The sequence below is a fragment of the Poeciliopsis prolifica genome, unplaced genomic scaffold (genome assembly GCF_027474105.1).
Source record: "Poeciliopsis prolifica strain line A6 unplaced genomic scaffold, Auburn_PproV2 SCAFFOLD044, whole genome shotgun sequence".
NCBI lineage: Eukaryota > Metazoa > Chordata > Actinopteri > Cyprinodontiformes > Poeciliidae > Poeciliopsis > Poeciliopsis prolifica.
The window spans coordinates 4,661,284-4,680,589 of record NW_026562419.1 but is presented as its reverse complement, the minus strand read 5'-3'; the positions used below and the strand labels follow the sequence as shown (position 1 = coordinate 4,680,589).

General features: G+C 42.1%; 1 protein-coding gene across 1 annotated transcript in view; it reads left to right on the top strand.

The window, feature by feature from the left end:
- Positions 1 to 19,306, top strand: part of LOC129376438 (CST complex subunit CTC1-like) — an 81,184-nt gene that overhangs the window by 51,512 nt on the left and 10,366 nt on the right. The window contains 9 exon segments of the mRNA XM_055056073.1: positions 3,570 to 3,748; positions 3,849 to 4,018; positions 6,165 to 6,279; positions 6,392 to 6,582; positions 6,585 to 6,644; positions 6,647 to 6,673; positions 6,676 to 6,797; positions 6,879 to 6,968; positions 7,117 to 7,257. Of these exon segments, the coding sequence (XP_054912048.1) occupies positions 3,570 to 3,748; positions 3,849 to 4,018; positions 6,165 to 6,279; positions 6,392 to 6,582; positions 6,585 to 6,644; positions 6,647 to 6,673; positions 6,676 to 6,797; positions 6,879 to 6,968; positions 7,117 to 7,257 (1,095 nt within the window).

Below are 19,306 nucleotides of genomic sequence, written 5' to 3'. Positions count from 1 at the left end.
GACAAGCCATTCATCATGACAGAGAATAGGAGTCCAAGGTTTCTGGCTTCACCTGAGGAAGCCAAGCACTACATCGGCTCTCTTCACTATATTGGCCCTCTCCTCCACCACCCAGCCCGAACCCACTGGTGGAATAATTATTAGCTGGATGCAAGTGGTTTATCTGTGGTATTAATCTGGACACTTCCAGAATTCAGACGATTCTTTATAGCTTGTTTAATGCAAAGCCGTCTCGAGAATTTCTTTATTATTCTTTTAATTAACCTGTACAACTAAAATGAGTCCTGGACCTGATTACTGTCACACAGACTGGACTAGAAACCATGATGACCAACAGATTACTCATTCAGATCCAGCATTATTTATATTGAGGAGTATTAGGTTATTACATGGATTTAACTAAGTGATGTAGTTTTTCAGAAGTTCTTCGAAGTTACATTGTTTGAATTTCTGGTTGTCTGGTCTGAGCTGGTTGCCTTCTAACAAGAGACCATTTTGATTTTGGGAGGAAAATGTTAGTATAACGGTGCCCTGCTGTACGATGGACACGTACATTTTAGTTTTTCTTTAAAGGTGTCTACAGTCTTGGCCAAAAGTTTTGAGAATGATTCAAATATTAATATTTACAAAGTCTACTGCTTCAGTTTTTATAATGGCAATTTGCATACACTCCAGGATTTTATAAAGAGTGATCAGCATAACAGCAATTAATTGCAGAGTCAATATTTGCCTAGAAAATGAACTTTATCCCCCAAAACACATTTCAACTTCATTGCAGCCCTGTCTTAAAAGGACCAGCTAACATGTTTCAGTGATTGCTCCATTAACACAGGTGTAGATGGTGATGAGGACACGGCTGGAGATCAATCTGTCATGATTAAGTAAGAAGGACACCACTGGACACTTTAAAAAGAGGCTGGTGCTTGGCATCGTTGTTTCTCTTCTGTGAACCATGGTTATCTCTAAAGAAACATTATTGCACTGCACAAAAATGGCCTAACAGGAAAGAGAATCGCAGCTAGAAAGATTGCACCTCAGTCAACAATCTATGGCATCATCAAGAACTTCAAGGAGTGAGATTCCATTGTTGCCAAAAAGGCTTCAGGGCGCCCAAGAAAGACCAGCAAGCGCCAGGACCGTCTCTTAAAAGTGTTTCAGCTGCGGGATCGGGCTGCCAACAGTGCAGAGCTTGCTCAGGAATGGCAGCAGGCAGGTGTGAGTGCATCTGCACGCACTGTGAGGCAGAGACTCTCGGAGCAAGGCCTGGTCTCAAGGAGGGCAGCAAAGAAGCCACTTCTGTCCAGGAAAAACATCAGGGACAGACTGATATTCTGCAAAAGGTACAGGGAGTGGACTGCTGAGGACTGGGGTAAAGTCATTTTCTCTGATGAATTCTCTTTCCGATTGTTTGGGACATCTGGAAAACGGTTTGTTCGGAGAAGACGAGGTGAGCGCTACCACCAGTCTTGTCTCAGGCCAACTGTAAAGCATCCTGAAACCATTCATGTGTGGGGTTGCTTCTCAGCCAAGGGAGTCGGCTCTCTCACAGTCTTACCTAAAAACAGAGCCATGAATAAAGAATGGTACCAGAATGTCCTCAAAGAGCAACTTCTCCCAACCGTCCAAGAGCAGTTTGGTGATGAACAATGCCTTTTCCAGCATGATGGCTCCATCATGCTGCCATAAAGCAAAGGTGATATCTAACTGGCTCAGGGAACAAAACATAGAGAGTTTGGGTCCATGGCCTGGAAACTCCCCAGATCTTATCCCATTGAAAACGTGTGTTCAATAATCAAGAGACGGGTGGATAAACGAAAACCTAGGAATTCTGACAAAATGCAAGCATTGATTGTGCAAGAATGGACTTCTATCAGTCAGGATTTGGTCCAGAAGTTGATTGAGAGCATGGCAGGGAGAATTGCAGAGGTACTGAAGAAGAGGGGTCAACACTGCAAATATTGATTTGCTGCATTAACTCATTCTAACTGTCAATAAAAGCTTTTGTTTCTCATAATATGATTGCAATTGTATTTCTGTATGTGATGACAACATCTGACATACACACATGAAAACCAGAGGGCAGCAGATCATGTGAAAATATAATATTTGTGTCATTTTCAATACTTTTGGCCATGACTGTAGGTCCAGATGTGTGTTTAGTTTTTCTTTCTCTTTTCTCTTTCTTCTCTCTCTATAGTTATCAACAGACAATATACCAAGTATCAGTCTCTGTTCAGCCAAAATCAGACTGACATACAACAATGTATCTTACATACCTCTGGTGGAATAGTGAGGTATGACCAGCACAGGTAATAATTTGAGGCTTGTTTTGTGGAAAATGAGAGGTCTGGGAAATGCCACTAAGATTTTCCAAACCTAACCCTAAGATAATTTATCTGTTATGTTGCCAGAATTAATAATAAATAATAAAGACTTTGTGCTATTCTGATTTAATAATATAATTATATTAGTTCTGTTACCTCCCCACGCCACTAGAGGCAGTATAAAGGTGATAATATGCAACTAAGGAGCAGATTTAGAAGAACACAGAAAGACACAGGATCTGTTAAAAATGTGATCTGCTCTGATGTTGGATCAGCAGATCAGGAGGAAATCTGTAATGGGCTTTTCTCCAACTGGACCCGAGTCTCTATGCAGGAGCAGAACTTTAAATTCTTCCTCCAAACTTATTCTACACTGTTCACCTTCGGAGGATGTTTCCTGATGCTTCAGATCTTTGTCATAAATGTAAAATACATAGAGAGACATTTATTCATTTGTTTGTTTTGGTCTTGGAATCGTGTTCAGATTTTCTGGAAAACCGTTAATCTGATGATCCAAGAGATCATTGATAAATTATTCTGTGACTCTTTCCTTCTGTCTTTCTAATCATGCAGATGCTAAACATTTGCTTGTGATCATCTTATTTCTGTTAAATGTAAATTACTGAGACGTTCAGCACTGCAGGCTGCAGCTGATATGTGGAAACCAAACATCTCTGCTATTGTTTCAGTAGAAAAACTGATTCATGACCTTCATAAAAAGTCGGACAAATTGTGGAGTATCTGGGACCCCCTGCAGTCTGTCTTACAGAGTCTATAATCTTTATTTTTTTATTTCTTTACATTCAATATTATCACTCAGTTGGATGTTTATAGAGTTCTGACTATTTAAAACCAGGCCTGGTTATTTTGTATGTTTTGTTTTTTTATGTTGACGCTGCTGAGCTTCTTGTTGATTGTTGTTTTTGTTTACTTTTGTTGATGTTTACATATAGTTCTAAAAATCAATTAAACAAACTGTGATCTGCACTGAAGTAAATAACAGAGAAGTTAAAATACATACTGAGAGTGAAAATCCTTCATAAGATATCAAAAGAAAAATAAAACGGGAGGATAATAAAGGAAACAGCGCCCCCTTTACTTCCGGAGTGCAACGGCCCCATTTCCATATAAAGTCTGAGACTGACAATGGTAAGTCCCGCCCCTTCCTGTTGGTGCAGAGAGGTGGACTTGTGTTGGCATCCCTCTGTCTGTCCTCTGATGGACTCAGTGTCTCTCTGTCCTCAGTACCAGATGGACCCGTTTGTCCCTCAGCTCCTCAGTGTCTCAGATCTCCTCCAGTCCCTCCAATCGTGTCTCAGCTCTCTGCTGCCCCCTGGTGTCCTCGGCTCGTCTCAGGTCAATTCTCCTCTCTCCTGGTCCTGCAGGACGCTGACCTCTGACCCCAGGACAGGAGACAGTCTCAGGTAAACTCAGCACAGACTATCAGTTGGGATGAAGTGGATCAGAACCTGCTTCCCGTTAGGCTCCGCCCCCTTTAGTGTCTCTTGGTGTCCTTCCCCTTAGGCTCCGCCCTCTCCTGCTGGTCGGCGTCCTCCAGCTGCCCTCTGAAAGGTCAGAGTTCATACAGAGCCTGGAGCTCAGAGACGCTACAGCAGCTGTTAGCTGTGTCGTCACGGAAACCGCAGAGGAGGAGGATGGAGGTCAGAGGTCGGCCTTCAACACCGCCTGGATCGGTAGGAACCACACACACACACTAACACTCACACACACACACACAGTAACACACATCATGTTCAGGTCCAGATCAGAGTTTCTAACTGGACCCAATTTGGTTTAACCAGCTGATCTGGTTCTACTGAATAGGGTTAAACCAACCCTACCTGATTTCATTCATTCATTCATTCATTCATTCATCAGATCCTTTATCTAACAGGAATGAGGTGAAAACTCAAACACTGATGCAGAGGCAGAGACTCAAGTTATTAAAATCAAGATTTGGAAAAAAATGATGAAAGTTTCTCACTTTGACTTGAAGCTGATATTTTACTCAAAGTGTTAAAATGTAAAACAACTTATTCATAAAGTGGCTCATTAATTCATTCATTCATTCTGTATAACAGACCCGGTTCCTCCCTCTGTTCTTCCAGACTCTGTATGTTTGGCTCTGCAGCTGCAGCTCAACCAATCAAATTAAAGGGATTAAAAATAACAATAAATAAAACAAGAGATGAATTATTCTCAGCAGATTTGCTCCTGTGAATAATTTCTTTTGGGTTCATCAATCATGAAATATCCAAGTAAAAACTGAGTGAAACATGAAAACCTGCAGATCAGATGGAGAGTCAAACTTCCAACTGTTTGGTATTTAAAGTTTATAAAGAGTTTTACTTTTATTTTACTGAGACAACTGACTAGCTAACGTTGTTAGCGACTCTGGGTTACCATGGTGATGCTGCTATGATGAGTCTTGCTGTATAAATCTGGTGGTTCAGTCGTATCCATGTTAATGTGCAGCGTGTTTGTGAGTCGGGTCCAAATCAGAAAGCAGGTTCTGGACCTGAATCGGGAGATTCTGATGGACCCGGTTCATAAAGATGAACCGGGTCCATCACAGGATGGAGGGTTGATCCATGAGGGGAACTACAGTTTCTTTCCCATCTGCCCCCCACGGCTCTGGCATGTAGTTTTACTCTCCCTCCTCTGACAGCAGCACATCAACACTGAGATGTGAAATTGGCTTTAGATTTAACTGACAGATATTTATTCTACCATCTCATCCAAATTCAAAACCACTGGGCTTCATTACAATGAGAGCATCGTTTGGTTCATTATTTAGATAAACAACAGCAAAGGACTTGAAATCAAAGCTCCTGACTCAGACCTGGTTCCAGTTCTGCATTAAATCAGAAGCAGATTATTAATCCTGTCATAATAAATTAATCTGTCAGATTATCAGCTGATCAGCATCATTGATCCTCTGATGGAGATAAAACCTGGAGAGCTGCTTCATTAGACACTGAAACATTTTACTGTTTATTGATAAGATAACTGATGATGATGATGATGATGATGAACTGCTGAGTGAATCCAACCACCATGGAGAACAGAACCAGAACCAGAACCGGGTCATTCACTGTGGAGATCCAGAACGAATACATTGTGGAGACCTGCTGCTCCCTGTGGTCCCACAAGGGGAAGGTTGTTTTGGGGTCAGGGGTCAGGGTTAGGACTAAGGGGTGAATTGAGTTTTGATTACAGTTAGGATAAAGGTTAAGGTTCGGATGTATGCACAATACATCTGCAGACGGAGAGCAAGAAATCCACTGCATTAGGCACAAATTAGGATCCGCTCTGAGGAACCCAGAGCTGCATAGTTACTTTATTCATCTCTCTTTACTACCGAGGCGGAGACTCAATCTTCGAAGACCAAACAAAAGAGACAAAGGAAAACATACGAAACCTTGTATGCTCATTCACTGTAATGTCTATGGGAGGTGAAAACTAAACACTCTGTCTCCATGCAGGGAAGGCCACGGGAAAAACAGCGAGTTCCCAAATAACTGTCTGGGGAAGTTCAGCAACCCTGGAAACTTACTGCAGTAGACACATCTTGGTTCATTAGTTTGTACACCGTTTGCAGCTGCACAGAAAAACACCTTGATACAAAAAACATTTATACGAGACATAAAGGAACATCATTTAATACGAATAAAACCTCTTCACAGAAGTCAATGGAAAGTCTCCACAAAGAGAGCCATGTGAACTTGTGTGTGTGTCTCTGCGTGTGTGTGTGTGTGTGTGTGTGTGTGTCTCTGCGTGTGTGTGTGTGTGTGTGTGTGTGTGTGTGTGTGTGTGTGTGTGTGTGTGTGTGTGTTTCAGGCAGCCTGGTGTGTGTTCGGAGCTTCACCATGGTAACGGAGCGGTTCCTCCAATCAGAGTTCTCGTCCTGCCGACTCCTGGACCAGAACAGCTTCATCTCCAACAGAACCAGCAGGTACTGGAACCAGCTGGTTCTGACCCAGTTCCAGTCTGGTACCAGAACCATCAGGGGCTCTACTGAGCATGCTCAGAGCTGCAGGGGAATCTGACTTCCTGTGTTTCTGCAGAGTTTACCTGCAGTTCTCTCTGGATCACCTGCTCATCCTGAGCCCCTCTGTTACCATGGCAACACACCTGAGGATGAGGGGGGCGGAGCCAGGAAGTGACGACATCCAGAGGAACCAGAAGGAGGATGAGGAGGGTGAAGGCTCATGTGATGAAGAGCTCTCCTCCTCCGTTGCCATGGTAACAGCTCATGAGCCCCCCCCCCCTGCGTTTCCATGGTGATCAGGATGGAGTCCAAAGGGGGCGTGGCCTGGAGGACGCTGTGATTGGTGGCAGTGATGAGGGGGCGGGCTTCAGCTGGGCTTCTCTGCTACGGCTCTGCTGATTGGTCCAGTGGTCAGCTGGGGGCGGGACCCAAAGAACCAGCCAATGAGGGAGAAGGAGGCGGAGCCAGAGAGGAAGGAAAAGGTGAGGAGGAGAGAGAGGAAGTTACCTGATGTTACCTTGACAACCACCAGGTGTCCCTGTCTCTCCTCTCTGTGTCTCCAGGTGTTGCTGCAGTTCTCAGGTGTTTCCTGTCGATGGTTTCCTCTCCTCCAGTCTGGATCTGTCTACAGACTCACAGCACCAAACACTCAGGTAAAACACCTTGATGATGTCACTGGAGGATAGATACCTCTGGACTGGATCTACTGCTTCTACTGGTTCTGGTTCTGGAGCTCTTCATGGTTTACTCACTCTGGTCCAGGTCGGCCTGCAGCTGATTGGTCCTCTGTGTGACCAACAGGATCCCAGCGTTCTGATTGGTTGCAGTGTTGCTGGGCAGAAGGGGGTGGAGCTTCATGCTGACTCCTCCCTCCAGGTGCGATCCGATTGGAGGTTCCACACTCTGACCCGCCCCCTGCTGCTGCCGCACACCTGGACTCAGGTAACCTGGTTCTGGTTCTGGTTCTGGTCGGACCGGCTCCAGGGAGTAATGGCTGATTTTGGGGGGGAAGGAAGAACATTAAACAAACTTTAAGTTAAGATAAATCGATTTTAAAAAGTTTAAAATGAAACACACGATTGTTTTTTATGTTGGGACATAGACCTAATAAAACACACAACAGAAATCCCTCCCTCCCCTCCTGCACCAGATCTAATCCAGCTTGTCTTCATACGTCAGTCGATGTAAAGTTCAGGTTTGTGCATAAATGAAAAACCAACATTTGACCTTTGCACAAATTTATCTGCTGAAACTGTTTCAACATGAGTTAAGAACGGCTGACAGATATTATGTAACGTTTCAACACGTCAATCTCAGCAGGAGGTGATAAACTGAGACCAGCACTTCCTGTTCTGATGCACTTATCAAAACATCCGAAACATTTTAAACTTTATTAAATAATAAAAAAACATGTTCAAATCAATATTCTCAGTAATTATTGTTAAGGTGCGTTTCGGTTTCATTAACAATAAAAAGCGACTCAAAGAGCAACAGGAGTTTAAATGAACCAATCAAACGCCGCTGTGTTCATGAGAGACTTATTCATAATCAATAACTAAATATCAGGCCTGGAAACCTGATATCATAAACTGAATGTTTTTAATCTGATCTCTGCTCAGGTTGCGGGGGCAGGCGGCTGCCATGGCAACGGGTGTGTTTTTTTTTTTTTAACATTCTTTATTTAACAATATTGTGAATCCAACATATATGCATATGCACATTTATACATGGGCTTCCATAATACCACAAGAGAAAGAAAGAAAGAAAGAGAAAGAAAAAAAAGAAGATAATAAAATAAAATAAAAGGGGTCAGCAAACAGTTAAATCCAATTCGGCAATTTATGTACCATACAAAAGGCCTCGTCACATGACAGGGAGGTGTACATATCCAGTGTATTCCATTAAGAAGGAGAAATATACAAAGGGCACTGACACATCTTTTTATAATCCATTGACACCTTTACCCATGTGGCCATCCAAAGTGGGAAATAGCTGGGGTCCATATACTCAGAAAGATGTCCATTTTTACATGAAGTTTTGCTGTTATCTTTTCCATTATATACACATTCTTCAATCTTTCTTTCCATTGTTGAAGGGTGGGAGGTAAGGGCTTTAGCCAGGAAAGAGTTATCATTTTTCTTGCTACTAGTAACAGAATCTGTAATAACTGGGCTTCCTTTTTATCTTCTCTTAATGTCAAACCCAGTATATAATGCAGTGGGTTCAGTGGTAATGTAAACTTAAGTATTTTTTTTATTTCTGTCTGAACCCCCTGCCAAAATGGAATCAGCACTGGGCAGTCCCAAAAAATGTGAGTGTGATCCCCAATCTGATTTCAGCCCCTCCAGCACAAATTTGTGGCGTTTCTGTCATATCTTGAAATACTAAAAGGTGTTTTGAAGAACCTCATTTTTAATTTCCAGTCAAATTCCTTCCATCCTGGGCTGTGGGTGATCTTAAAACCTTGTACACAGATCTCCTCCCACTCCTCATCTTCAATAACAATATTCATTTCTAGTTCCCACTTTTGCTTTATGTCTGTAGAATTGTCCGAGAAATGCATCTGTAAATGTTTATATAAATTAGATACAATCTTCCTCTTATTATGGTCCTCTACACATTTTATCAGGAATATTTCTACAGATGATGTATTTTGTTTCAAGGTAGGCCATTCTTTGTGCGATAAAAGGTAATCCCTTAATTGTAGGTACTTATAGAAATCTTTTGAGCATAATCCATATTTATTTTGTAACTCCCCAAACGTTTTCAGAGTTTCTCCACTGAATAGCTGATTAACTCTTATTAGCCCTTTCTGTGCCCATATCTGAAACCCCGTATCCAGTTTGTTTGGGAAAAAGTCAATAATCTTGGCTATTTTTATTATGCGGGATATTGTTAAAGGCGCTCCCAATTTCTTCCTCACCAGAGACCAGACTCTATATGTAAAGTTAATCCACTCATTTTCAATTTTTCCACTTTTTTCCACTTCCCCTTCCACTTTTTTCCCTCCATAAATGGAATGGCTTCAAGAGGTACCAGTGGGCATGCATTGTTCTCCAGACTAATCCAGTTTGTCTCCTCATCCTGTATAAGCCACTCGACCACAACACGAAGTTGTGCTGCCCAGTAGTACAGTTTAAGATTAGGCAGACCAAGGCCACCTTTTTCTCTTGGGCTTAACAATAATTTCTGTCTGATTCTTGGTTTCCTCCTTTGCCAAATAAAGTTATTAATAATTTTATCAAAAATTTTAAAAGTGGAGGCAGGTATCCAAATCGGGAGTGCCTGGAATAGGTACATTAATCGTGGGAGCAAATTCATTCTCACTGTTTCTATTCTGCCCAGAAGGGACAGAGGGAGAATCTACCATCTAGCCAAGTCTGATTTTATTTGTGCGATTAATCTGCTATAATTTCCATTAAATAGTTGCGAGGTTTGTGGTGTAATCATCACACCTAAATATTTGAATCCCCTCTTGGACCAGTTAAAGGTGACCTCTTTATCTAAACCAGTTGGCCATTTCCCCACCAACATCATAGCTTCTGACTTGGTTTCGTTAACTATCACCTGAGAATTCTCCAAAATCTTTTAAACAAGTCATAAGCCAAGGCATTGAGCTCAGAGGATTAGAAATATACAAAATAATGTCATCCGCATAAAGCGAAATTTTATGGGTGACTCCACCTGCTGTTATTCCATGAATTCTAGAATCTGTCCGTATTATTTCTGCCAGGGGCTCGATACTAATGGCAAATAGTAGAGGCGAGAGGGGACATCCTTGCCTAGTTCCTCTTTTTAAACCAAATTTCTTTGAGGAGCATCCATTCACCCGTACTTTGGATGTGGGTCCAGAGTATAGCACCCCAATCCATTTGATAAAGTCTCTATGAAATCCCATTTCTGCCAGTGTGTGTTTCAGATACTGCCAGTCCACCCTATCAAATGCTTTCTCAGCATCAAGGCTGAGAAGCATTGAAGGATCCTGCTTTTGTCTTGCGACAGAGATCACATTTAAGGTTCTCCTAATATTATTTATCCCTAAGCGTCCTGTTATAAACCCTGTTTGGTCTGGTTTAATTATCGTGTGGATGTATTTTGGATTCGGTTTGCCAGTATTGTAGTTAAGATTTTTAAATCACAGCAGAGCAAACTTATTGGTCTGTAGGACGAGCAATTTATAGGGTCTTTGCCCTCTTTGGGAATTATAGATATTATCGCTTCTGACCAAGATTTTGGGGGATCCTTATTTGTGAGGGCGTAATTAAACACTCTTTGTAGTATTGGCGTGACCTCTGCTTTGAAGTGCTTATAAAATTCTGCAGGAAATCCGTCAACCCCTGGCGCTTTACAATTCTTTAAATGTTTAATGACCTCCTCAATTTCCTGTTTTGTGATTGGATCTCTCATTGCTTTGGCATCATTTTCAGTTAATTTTGGTAACTTGATTTTACCCAGTACATTCTTAATCTTCTCTGTTTTACTGTCTATTTCCTCTGAATCATAAAGTGTCTCATAGTAAGCTGAGAAAGCTTCCGCAATGTCTTTAGGATGGGACACCATTTTCTTTGTAAAAGGATTCATTATCTTCTCCACTGTGCGATCTGCCTGTTTCTTGCACAACTGAAATGCTAGCAGCCTGCTGGCTCTATTCCCTGATTCATAATACTTTTGATTAGCAAACCGCAAAGCCCCCTCTGCCTTGTGCGTCAACAAGACATCCAGTGTTTGTCTGCATTCGCCAAGAGATTTTAAGGTAATTTCATCATTATTCTTCTTATGTTCCCCCTCCAGTTGTCGTATGCAATTTTCTAACTCAAACTGTTTTTTATTGCGTTCTCTTTTGATTTGAGATGACAAGGATATTAACTTCCCCCTCAGCACCGCTTTTCCAGCTTCCCAAAGAGTTGACACTGATACTTCCCCATTGTCATTATGTTCCATGTACTCAGTCCATTCATTTTTAATTCTTTGAACTATTTCTGGATAATTTAGAAGTGAAACATTCATTCTCCACTGTTTAGGTTGATTATTGTTCTCTAAAATTATTGTCATAACAACTGGACTGTGGTCTGATAATGTTGTTGATTCAATATGGCAATTTGTAACTTTATGTGCCTCCCTCTTTGATACAAAAAATAGATCTATTCTGGAATAACTTCCATGGACCTTTGAGAAAAAGGTATAATCACGCTCCTTGGGGTGGATTTGACGCCATATATCAACTAGCCCCATTTCTTCAATCAGACTGGGCAGAATTTTAGCCTTCTGTGGCACTAGTCTCTGGTCAAATGGGTATTTATCCAATTTGTGGTTCATCACACAGTTAAAATCCCCTCCAACTAGTATAAATCCGTCAGCTTTTGCTGTTAGTAGAGCTGAAATGTCCTTGAAGAACCGAGGATCATCTTCATTAGGCGCATAAACGTTTAGGAGAGACATTCTCATTCCTCTAATTGTACCCACAGCCAAAATGTAGCGTCCTTTTTTGTCCTCATATGTGTTCTCTACAACAAAGCCTAGTGATCTATGACATAGGATGGCCACCCCTCTCCGTTTGCCTCCCTCACATGAAGCACTGTAAACCTGCCCTACCCACGCCCTTCTAAGTTTTTTATGTTCTGTCTCATTAAGGTGGGTCTCCTGAAGCATTGCAATTGAACAGTTCAGCCTTTTTAGCTGTGTCAAAATTTTATTTCTCTTTATTGGATTGTTTACTCCATTTATATTATATGTAATTACTGTTAGTGTATCCATTTTTGTAGCTTAAGTTTTTGGAGTTTTCCCTTCCTTATAAACATACCTGTACTTGTACCTAATAACTATAACCAGGGTAACATCCAAAGTCTTGGTTACATAGAATATATTGTTTGCTGAGAGGCACAGAACATTAAAGAAACAAAAAAGTTTTCCTGAACATGGAAAGCAACTGTGAACTTCCAATTCCCCAGTGGTTTGCCCCTGAAATGAAGTGAACACAGACAGAACCAAACAAACAAACTCAGGGAGTCCCCACCCCCGATCTTCTTTGGGCAGAGAGACAAGGCTCTCTGGGTGTTGTGCACAAAGTGCCTGGCCGATGGTCCTCCAAGATGTCCCTGAAGTGTCCTCACACCGCCATGGTTGTAAAGTTTGCATCATCCGATTTTCCTCCTTCTCCCTTCCCCACGGTTTAGTAGGTTATTTTCCAACTGTTATGTTATAGCCTAAATTTATTTATTTACATCAATATTTTATGATAAATGGTACTCCCTTACAAGTCCAGACTAGTTATTTTTTTTTATTCCACAAATATAATCTTCCATATTCTTCATCGCAGATTTACTTTCCATCCAGTCTAGACCGGGTCTGGCGGCCTTACTCACGACCAAGGGCTCGCTCCTCTCTGTTGTCTCCATGGATAATGGCTCTGATCTCAGCAGGGTTCAGCTGTTGGCTCTTCCTGTTCTTTCTCTGGGTTGTCCATCCGTCCCGTATCAGCTCCTCTTCCAGTATGTCTCCGTCCTCCAGGGAGGATTCAATGCCGAGATCTTTCAGTGTAGAGTGTGCTGCTGAGAGTGAGGGGAAGAGTTTTGTGCCCCCGTTGATGAAGAGTTTCAGCTGAGCTGGATATGGTGACTGGGCTTTAATGTTCTTTTCTCTTAGTTTCTTTATTACCTCTCTGACCTTTTTCCTTTTCTTCTGCAAGTCAGATGAGTAGTCATGGTCGAAATAGATCGTGTGCTCTTGGTACTTTATGTTTCTTTGCTTCCATGCTTGTAATAGCACTTTTTGTTTTACATTAAAGTCCAGAAACCGGGCTATAATGGATCTTGGGGGAGCCGCTGCAGATTTCGGCTTTGGGCCTAATGCTCTGTGGGCTCTTTCTAGTTTAATGACAACTTCTTCCTGAAACTCCAGAGAGGTGTTCAGAAGGTCTGTGATAAAGTTTACCATATCCTCTTTTTCCGCTCCCTCTGGGACGCCATACAGCCTGATGTTATTACGACGGAGTCTGTTTTCCATATCGTCGCATTTAGCCGTGAGGATAGCTTCTCTTTCGAGCAAGTGTCCCAGTGCCCTGTCCTGCCTTATGCTTCGGTCTTCCGTTGCACTTACTCTGTCCTCCGCTTCAGTCAGTCTTTTGTCCAGGCCCTCCAATCGTGTCTTTAAGTCCTCCATGGATGATTCTACCCGGTGTAGAGAGCTCTTCAGGTCCCGGAATGAGTCGATGTTTTCCTGCCGCAGTTTTCGTAATTCTGCTAGCATCACCGTTTCCCCGCTAGCATCTTCTGCAGCTTTCAACGGTGTAGCTTCGGCTAACGTTAGCTGCTTAGAGCCAGCCGAAACGTCATTCTTTCTACCAGCCTTCATGTCCTTCTTCTCTGTATTTTGACTAGAAGTCCGTCCTCTTGAGCCCTTTCCTTTTAATTTAGTACTCATTTATCAATTTTCATTACTTTGTCGGCTATTTATTGTGGGTCTGGTGGAGCAGCGAAATTATGCGTCCGTCTTCTCCATTGCCTTCCCGGAAGTCGCAACAGGTGTGTTTAATGATAAACAGACGGAGAATAAAAAGGTTCTGAGTTCATCACCTGTTCAGGTTGTTTGACCTTGTTGACCTTTGCTGTGGTTCATCACAGAGTTTCTGAACAATCAATAAACGATAAACTTGGACTAATTACTGATGACCTCGTTTGTTTGCAGTAAACGTCACAACAAACATCAAATAAGAGAAATATGTTGATTAAGTTTTAACAAACAAATGGCTTCTACCACTATGATGATGTGAAATTAAATTGTCTAATATTTAATAACATGTAACACGAGGGAAAGGGGCCGGATTGCGGACGTTGCCGTAAAGCCAACTGGTAGAGCTCTCAAATACTAAATGATCTAGGGTTTCCCAATTTAAAATACTCAAGTAAGTCTGGCTTAAAATGATGAAATGGAAATAGTGTCCAAAAATATTTATTTATTAATTCTTTTACAATATTACAAATATACTTTATTATTCTAATTCTAAAACCTGGTAGTGCACAAAGCACAGGACAGAAGCAATCTGAGATTTAAACAAAAATAACTGCAAACCAAGTTAATAATCATGCAAATTAACACAGACTAATGTTAGACAAACAAATAAACAAGAACAAGAAAGGCGTCAGCCCCGCCCTATGGCGCTGTGCCCAATCAGTTGATTTAAAATAAAAACTATTGTTCTGGTTCTGTGGTGTCTGTGCTACCATTCCAGCTCTTTAGGACAAAATATTAACTATTTAATGAACCTCTAATAATGTGCACATATGTGAGAGCAGAAAATACAACAGCAGCAATCTGCAATACCGAGAAACAATAATAAGTTGTCTGTTGACCTTAATAAAGCCATAAGGTAAAATGAAAAACTTGTACCTTAATCCCCACACAGAATACATTCAGATGCTGCAGTGAACTGCTGAAATGCTCCCTAAAGAGCAATTAGAAATCACATAAGAAAACTAGAAGCAACAATAAAAACAATCTGACATTTCATAGGACCAGCAACAGGTGACATAAAAATCCATTGACTTTATTCCATAATCAAATCCTGGACTGAAGAGCACAGCGCCAGAACTCGTCCAGCCATGATCCAACTGTACACAGCTATGGATCTGAGACACACTTAACTTGGTTAACCCTAACCCTCCATACGCTAATGAGCCTGGCTAACCAGAAATGACATCATGTTTGCATTCAAGAGCCTGAAACGGGTGGGAATTTACAACTTCCTACAGACAGCCTCCAACTAATACACCACCCGGTTACACAAGTTTGGTTCTCTGCCATCTTGCTTTGAGTCTGAGATGCTTTTCCTCCATCAAACATGTTTATTTAGCTGAAATATTGATGTTGATCAAAGTTTCTCCAAAATAAAAGCCTTTTTATCTCCACTGTTGAAATGAGGAGCAACATTCACTAAAGACACTGAAATGAAATCCAGTCCAACATCTGAGGTGATTCTTCTGGATCCTGTTGGAAAAAACATCCCAACTTCACAAGATGACCTTTAACCTCACAGCTCTGTGGTTCTTCCTGTCAGGCTGAAGTTTCTCATATTGAGGTCAAAGTTCAGATCTGCCATAACGGTCTCCAGAAGCTCCTTGTTTCAACACATCCTGTAACTGTAGATCTGATGTTTTCCAAATGAATGAAGACAAAATGATGTTTACATTTATGAAGAATGAACTGGACTGGAGTCGATGAAGCTTTACTAATCAATTATAGGAAATGCTTCTGATGGATCAATACATGATTACAATCTGTTCTCTATAACATCTCAGTCTTTCTCCTGGTGCGTTCACTGACAGTCTGTAACATAAATGCATAAGCACCACTGTATAAATTACATCACTCTTTTTTTTAACTTCTCATTTTAAAACATCCTCAGTTTAAAACAAACTTGATGTCATTCAGTGATGAGACGTTTCTCATCTCCATGAGGATCAAAACATCAATATTTCCTAACAATCAACACAAAGCAGCAGCTGAGATTAAACTAATCCAAGTGCTGTTTGGTGTGAACAGTTAAATCAAAATGTAAATTAGTCCTTAGTTACTGTTGAACACAAACTGTTGAAGTAATGCAATGATAAAGTTTTAGTCCTTATATCATTTCCAGTTCGTATGTATTTCAGTACGGTGGGCCTGCAGTGTGGAACAATAATGTCTGCATCTTCATTTCCAGAATCAGATGAAGAAAGTTTGCACTGATCTTTTTGAAGGAGTTTCTTCTGATTGAATGTCCATTGCTGCTGGTGGTAACCATGGAGACAGTGTGGGGTCACTATTGCTGGATGTTGCCAGGTTGCTGCGTTTTGGTTGCCAGTTCGATGTCGCCAGTTGGAGAGCATTGGGCTTGGCATGATGATTTACATCTGCATTAAGATTCATTTTTGCCTTTGCAGTCCAGTTTCTGATCACCTGATCACTGGTGTTTTCCACAATGTTAGAGATTTTAACGTAGATCTTCTGCTGGAACATGAGATCTGCTGCAGGTGGTGCTATGTGGAATAGAGCCGTACAGAGGAATGAGTTTAATGTCTGCTGCCATGCAGGCAGCGTTACTCTGACTGCTTTTCCCAATGAACACATGAATCACTCTGCTGTTCTGTCTGCTTGAGGCCTTATGGTGTTATCAGCCCAGGACTGTCAGGAACCTTGGAAAATGTTCACTGTTGAAGGAAGGTCCATCGTCTGTTTAGAGACGTCTGGGAATTTCAATAATCATTGAAAACATTTTGTCCAGGACAAGAATAATAGAGCTAACAGCCTGAGCTATTGGATAGCGTATCTACTCATCCACTGTAACTAGCAAGTTCTCTCCAGATGGTAGTGGGTCATAGAAATCAGCGCTGACTGACTGAACACCGCAGTGATTCTGATAGTTCTGACATTCAGAGCGGCTCAAGGTGAGTTACTGAGATGTTTGCCTTGCAGGATGAACAGTTCTCAACTACAAGCTCTGCTTATTGGTCCTTGTTAGGGAACCATACTTTAGACCTGAGCAACATCTGGACATGTAGTCAGCTGGGTTATCCGTTCCTTTCCTGTAGTCTACTCACTGATCGTACGGTTGAAGCCTTGGTCACCATCGTTCGATTCTTGCAGGTGGTTCTGAACGAGGATCGTTCCATATAACTTCCAGCGCTTCATGGTCAGTAACTAAAGTGAAAGGGGTCTTTAGAGATGTAAATGTTCACAGCTCCACACTATTGTCGATGCTTCTTGTTCTGTTTATGAGTGTCTCTCACAAACTAGGCTAGCGTATGCTATAGTGTCTCTCCTTTCCAAGTTGATATAGAATAGCTCTTATGCAAACAGGGCTTCTGTCTACAGCCAGTTCTGTATCTTTGTTGGGGTCGATCTATCATATCAGTCTCAATGGTTAAACTGTCTTTCAGGTTTTTCTGGGCTTTTTCTTGGATTGGACTCCCAGCACCATTGTGTCTTTCTTGGTCAGTTCATGAAGTGGTGCTGAAATAGAAGGAAAGTGATTAATAAAACCTGAGCAGCATGTCGCCATGCCTATCAGGCTTCTCACCGCGGCGCGCTAGCTTCCTTGATTGCAGTGACTTTCTTTGGGTCAGCAGACATACCACCAGCTTGGAAGATGAATCCCAAAAATTCCAACCTAGATTTGTTGAACTCTTATCTTATTAAGAGTAAGACTTTGCTCTTTGAGCCTCTGGATCACTGATGTGAGGTTTTTGTCATGATCTGCTTGTGTCTTTCCATGCATGATGATGTCATCGCAGAGGTTCTTCACACCTTCGCTCCTTGTAGTTCCTGGCAGATGGCATTTCGAGATACCTCTGCCGCTGATGATATGCCAAACTGCAGAAGCTTGTATCTCCTCAGACCTTGATGCAGCAGAAGCTGCTGAATGTTGTAATGTACCTGCTGTCAGGGTGGAGCTCTAGCTGTTGGTAGCCAGCCATGCTCTACTCTCTGGATGTGAAACGGGCCACATCTGTGTGTCTAACATGTTGGCTGAACATTAGTGTCCATGTGGAGGTTGACTTGAAAGTCCTTCAGCTTGACTTGAAAAGGTTCTGGGTGGCTGTCTGAGTCTTTCTGCCACTGTGGGTTCTGGTGTAGCTGAGACACTGTTTACCACTTTGATGAGGCCTAATGGATTAGCTGTGTCACACTCTAACAGGGAACAGGACATGACACAACCTGCTTTCACATAGAATTAGCATTTGGTCTTTTTGTTGTTTGCTTCTGCTTCACATACAAACATCGCAGCTAGTTGTAGCGGGATAGAACAGCCATAGGAAAAAACAGTGGTATCAGGTGGGACTAACTGTGGTTGTGGTGATGAGGTTTAGGACAGAGTCACTGGTGATGTTCACTGTGGTGCCTGAATCCAGTATCACTGAGATCTCAATGCCTCATAGTTAATATGAGACTTTGCTGTTTTCTTTTCATCTTTAATCTTTATTAAGGACAGTGCACATTAATGGACAGTCAACACTACTGTATAGACTGTAAATGAGCCAGATTATAGCATAATTGCTCATTTCCATCTGTAGTCCTAGACAAGGAGACCCAAACAATAAAAAGACATTATAAACATACAATCAAGAATTAACAGACACTTAACAAACATTCACAAATTCACCCTAACCCACACCACCAGGATCTACAGCACTGACATTGGGATGTCATTCGGACTAGAGAAGTGTGGTCGGCTGATCACAAAGAGGGGGAAGGTGATCCGCACAGAAGGAGTCTCACTCCCACAAGGAACAATAGCAGACATAGAGGACAGTTACAAGTACCTAGGTATACCACAAGCAAATGGCAACCTCGATGAGGCCACAAGGAAAGGAGCCACAGCTAAATACCTCCAACGAATAAGGCAAGTCCTGAGAAGCCAGCTCAATGGCAAGAACAAAATCCGTGCGATAAACAGCTATGCCCTGCCAGTAATCAGATACCCTGCTGGAATAATCAGCTGGCCAAAGGAGGAGATAAAAGCCACAGATATTAAGACCAGAAAGCTACTAACAATGCATGGAGGGTTCCATCCCAATCCAGCACCCTGAGACTGTACACGAGCCGCAAGGAAGGAGGCAGAGGACTAGTGAGTGAGAACCACTGTCCAGGACGAAACAACTAAGATCCATAAAACATCAGGGACAAAGCCTCAACAGACAATGTGCTCAGTGAATGTCTCAGACAACAGGGAACGGAGGTTGAGGTGCCAGAGATAACATCATGGGAGGACAAGCCCCTACATGGGATGTACCACCAGCAAATAACCCAAGTGGCTGATATCAGTAAATCCTACCAATGGCTGGAAAAAGCTGGACTCAAGGACAGCACAGAGGCCCTCATCCTGGCAGCCCAGGAACAGGCCCTAAACACCAGAGCAATAGAGGCCCAGATCTACCACACCAGACAAGACCCAAGGTGTAGGTTGTGCAAGGAGGCCCCTGAGACAGTCTAGCACATCACAGCAGGGTGCAAGATA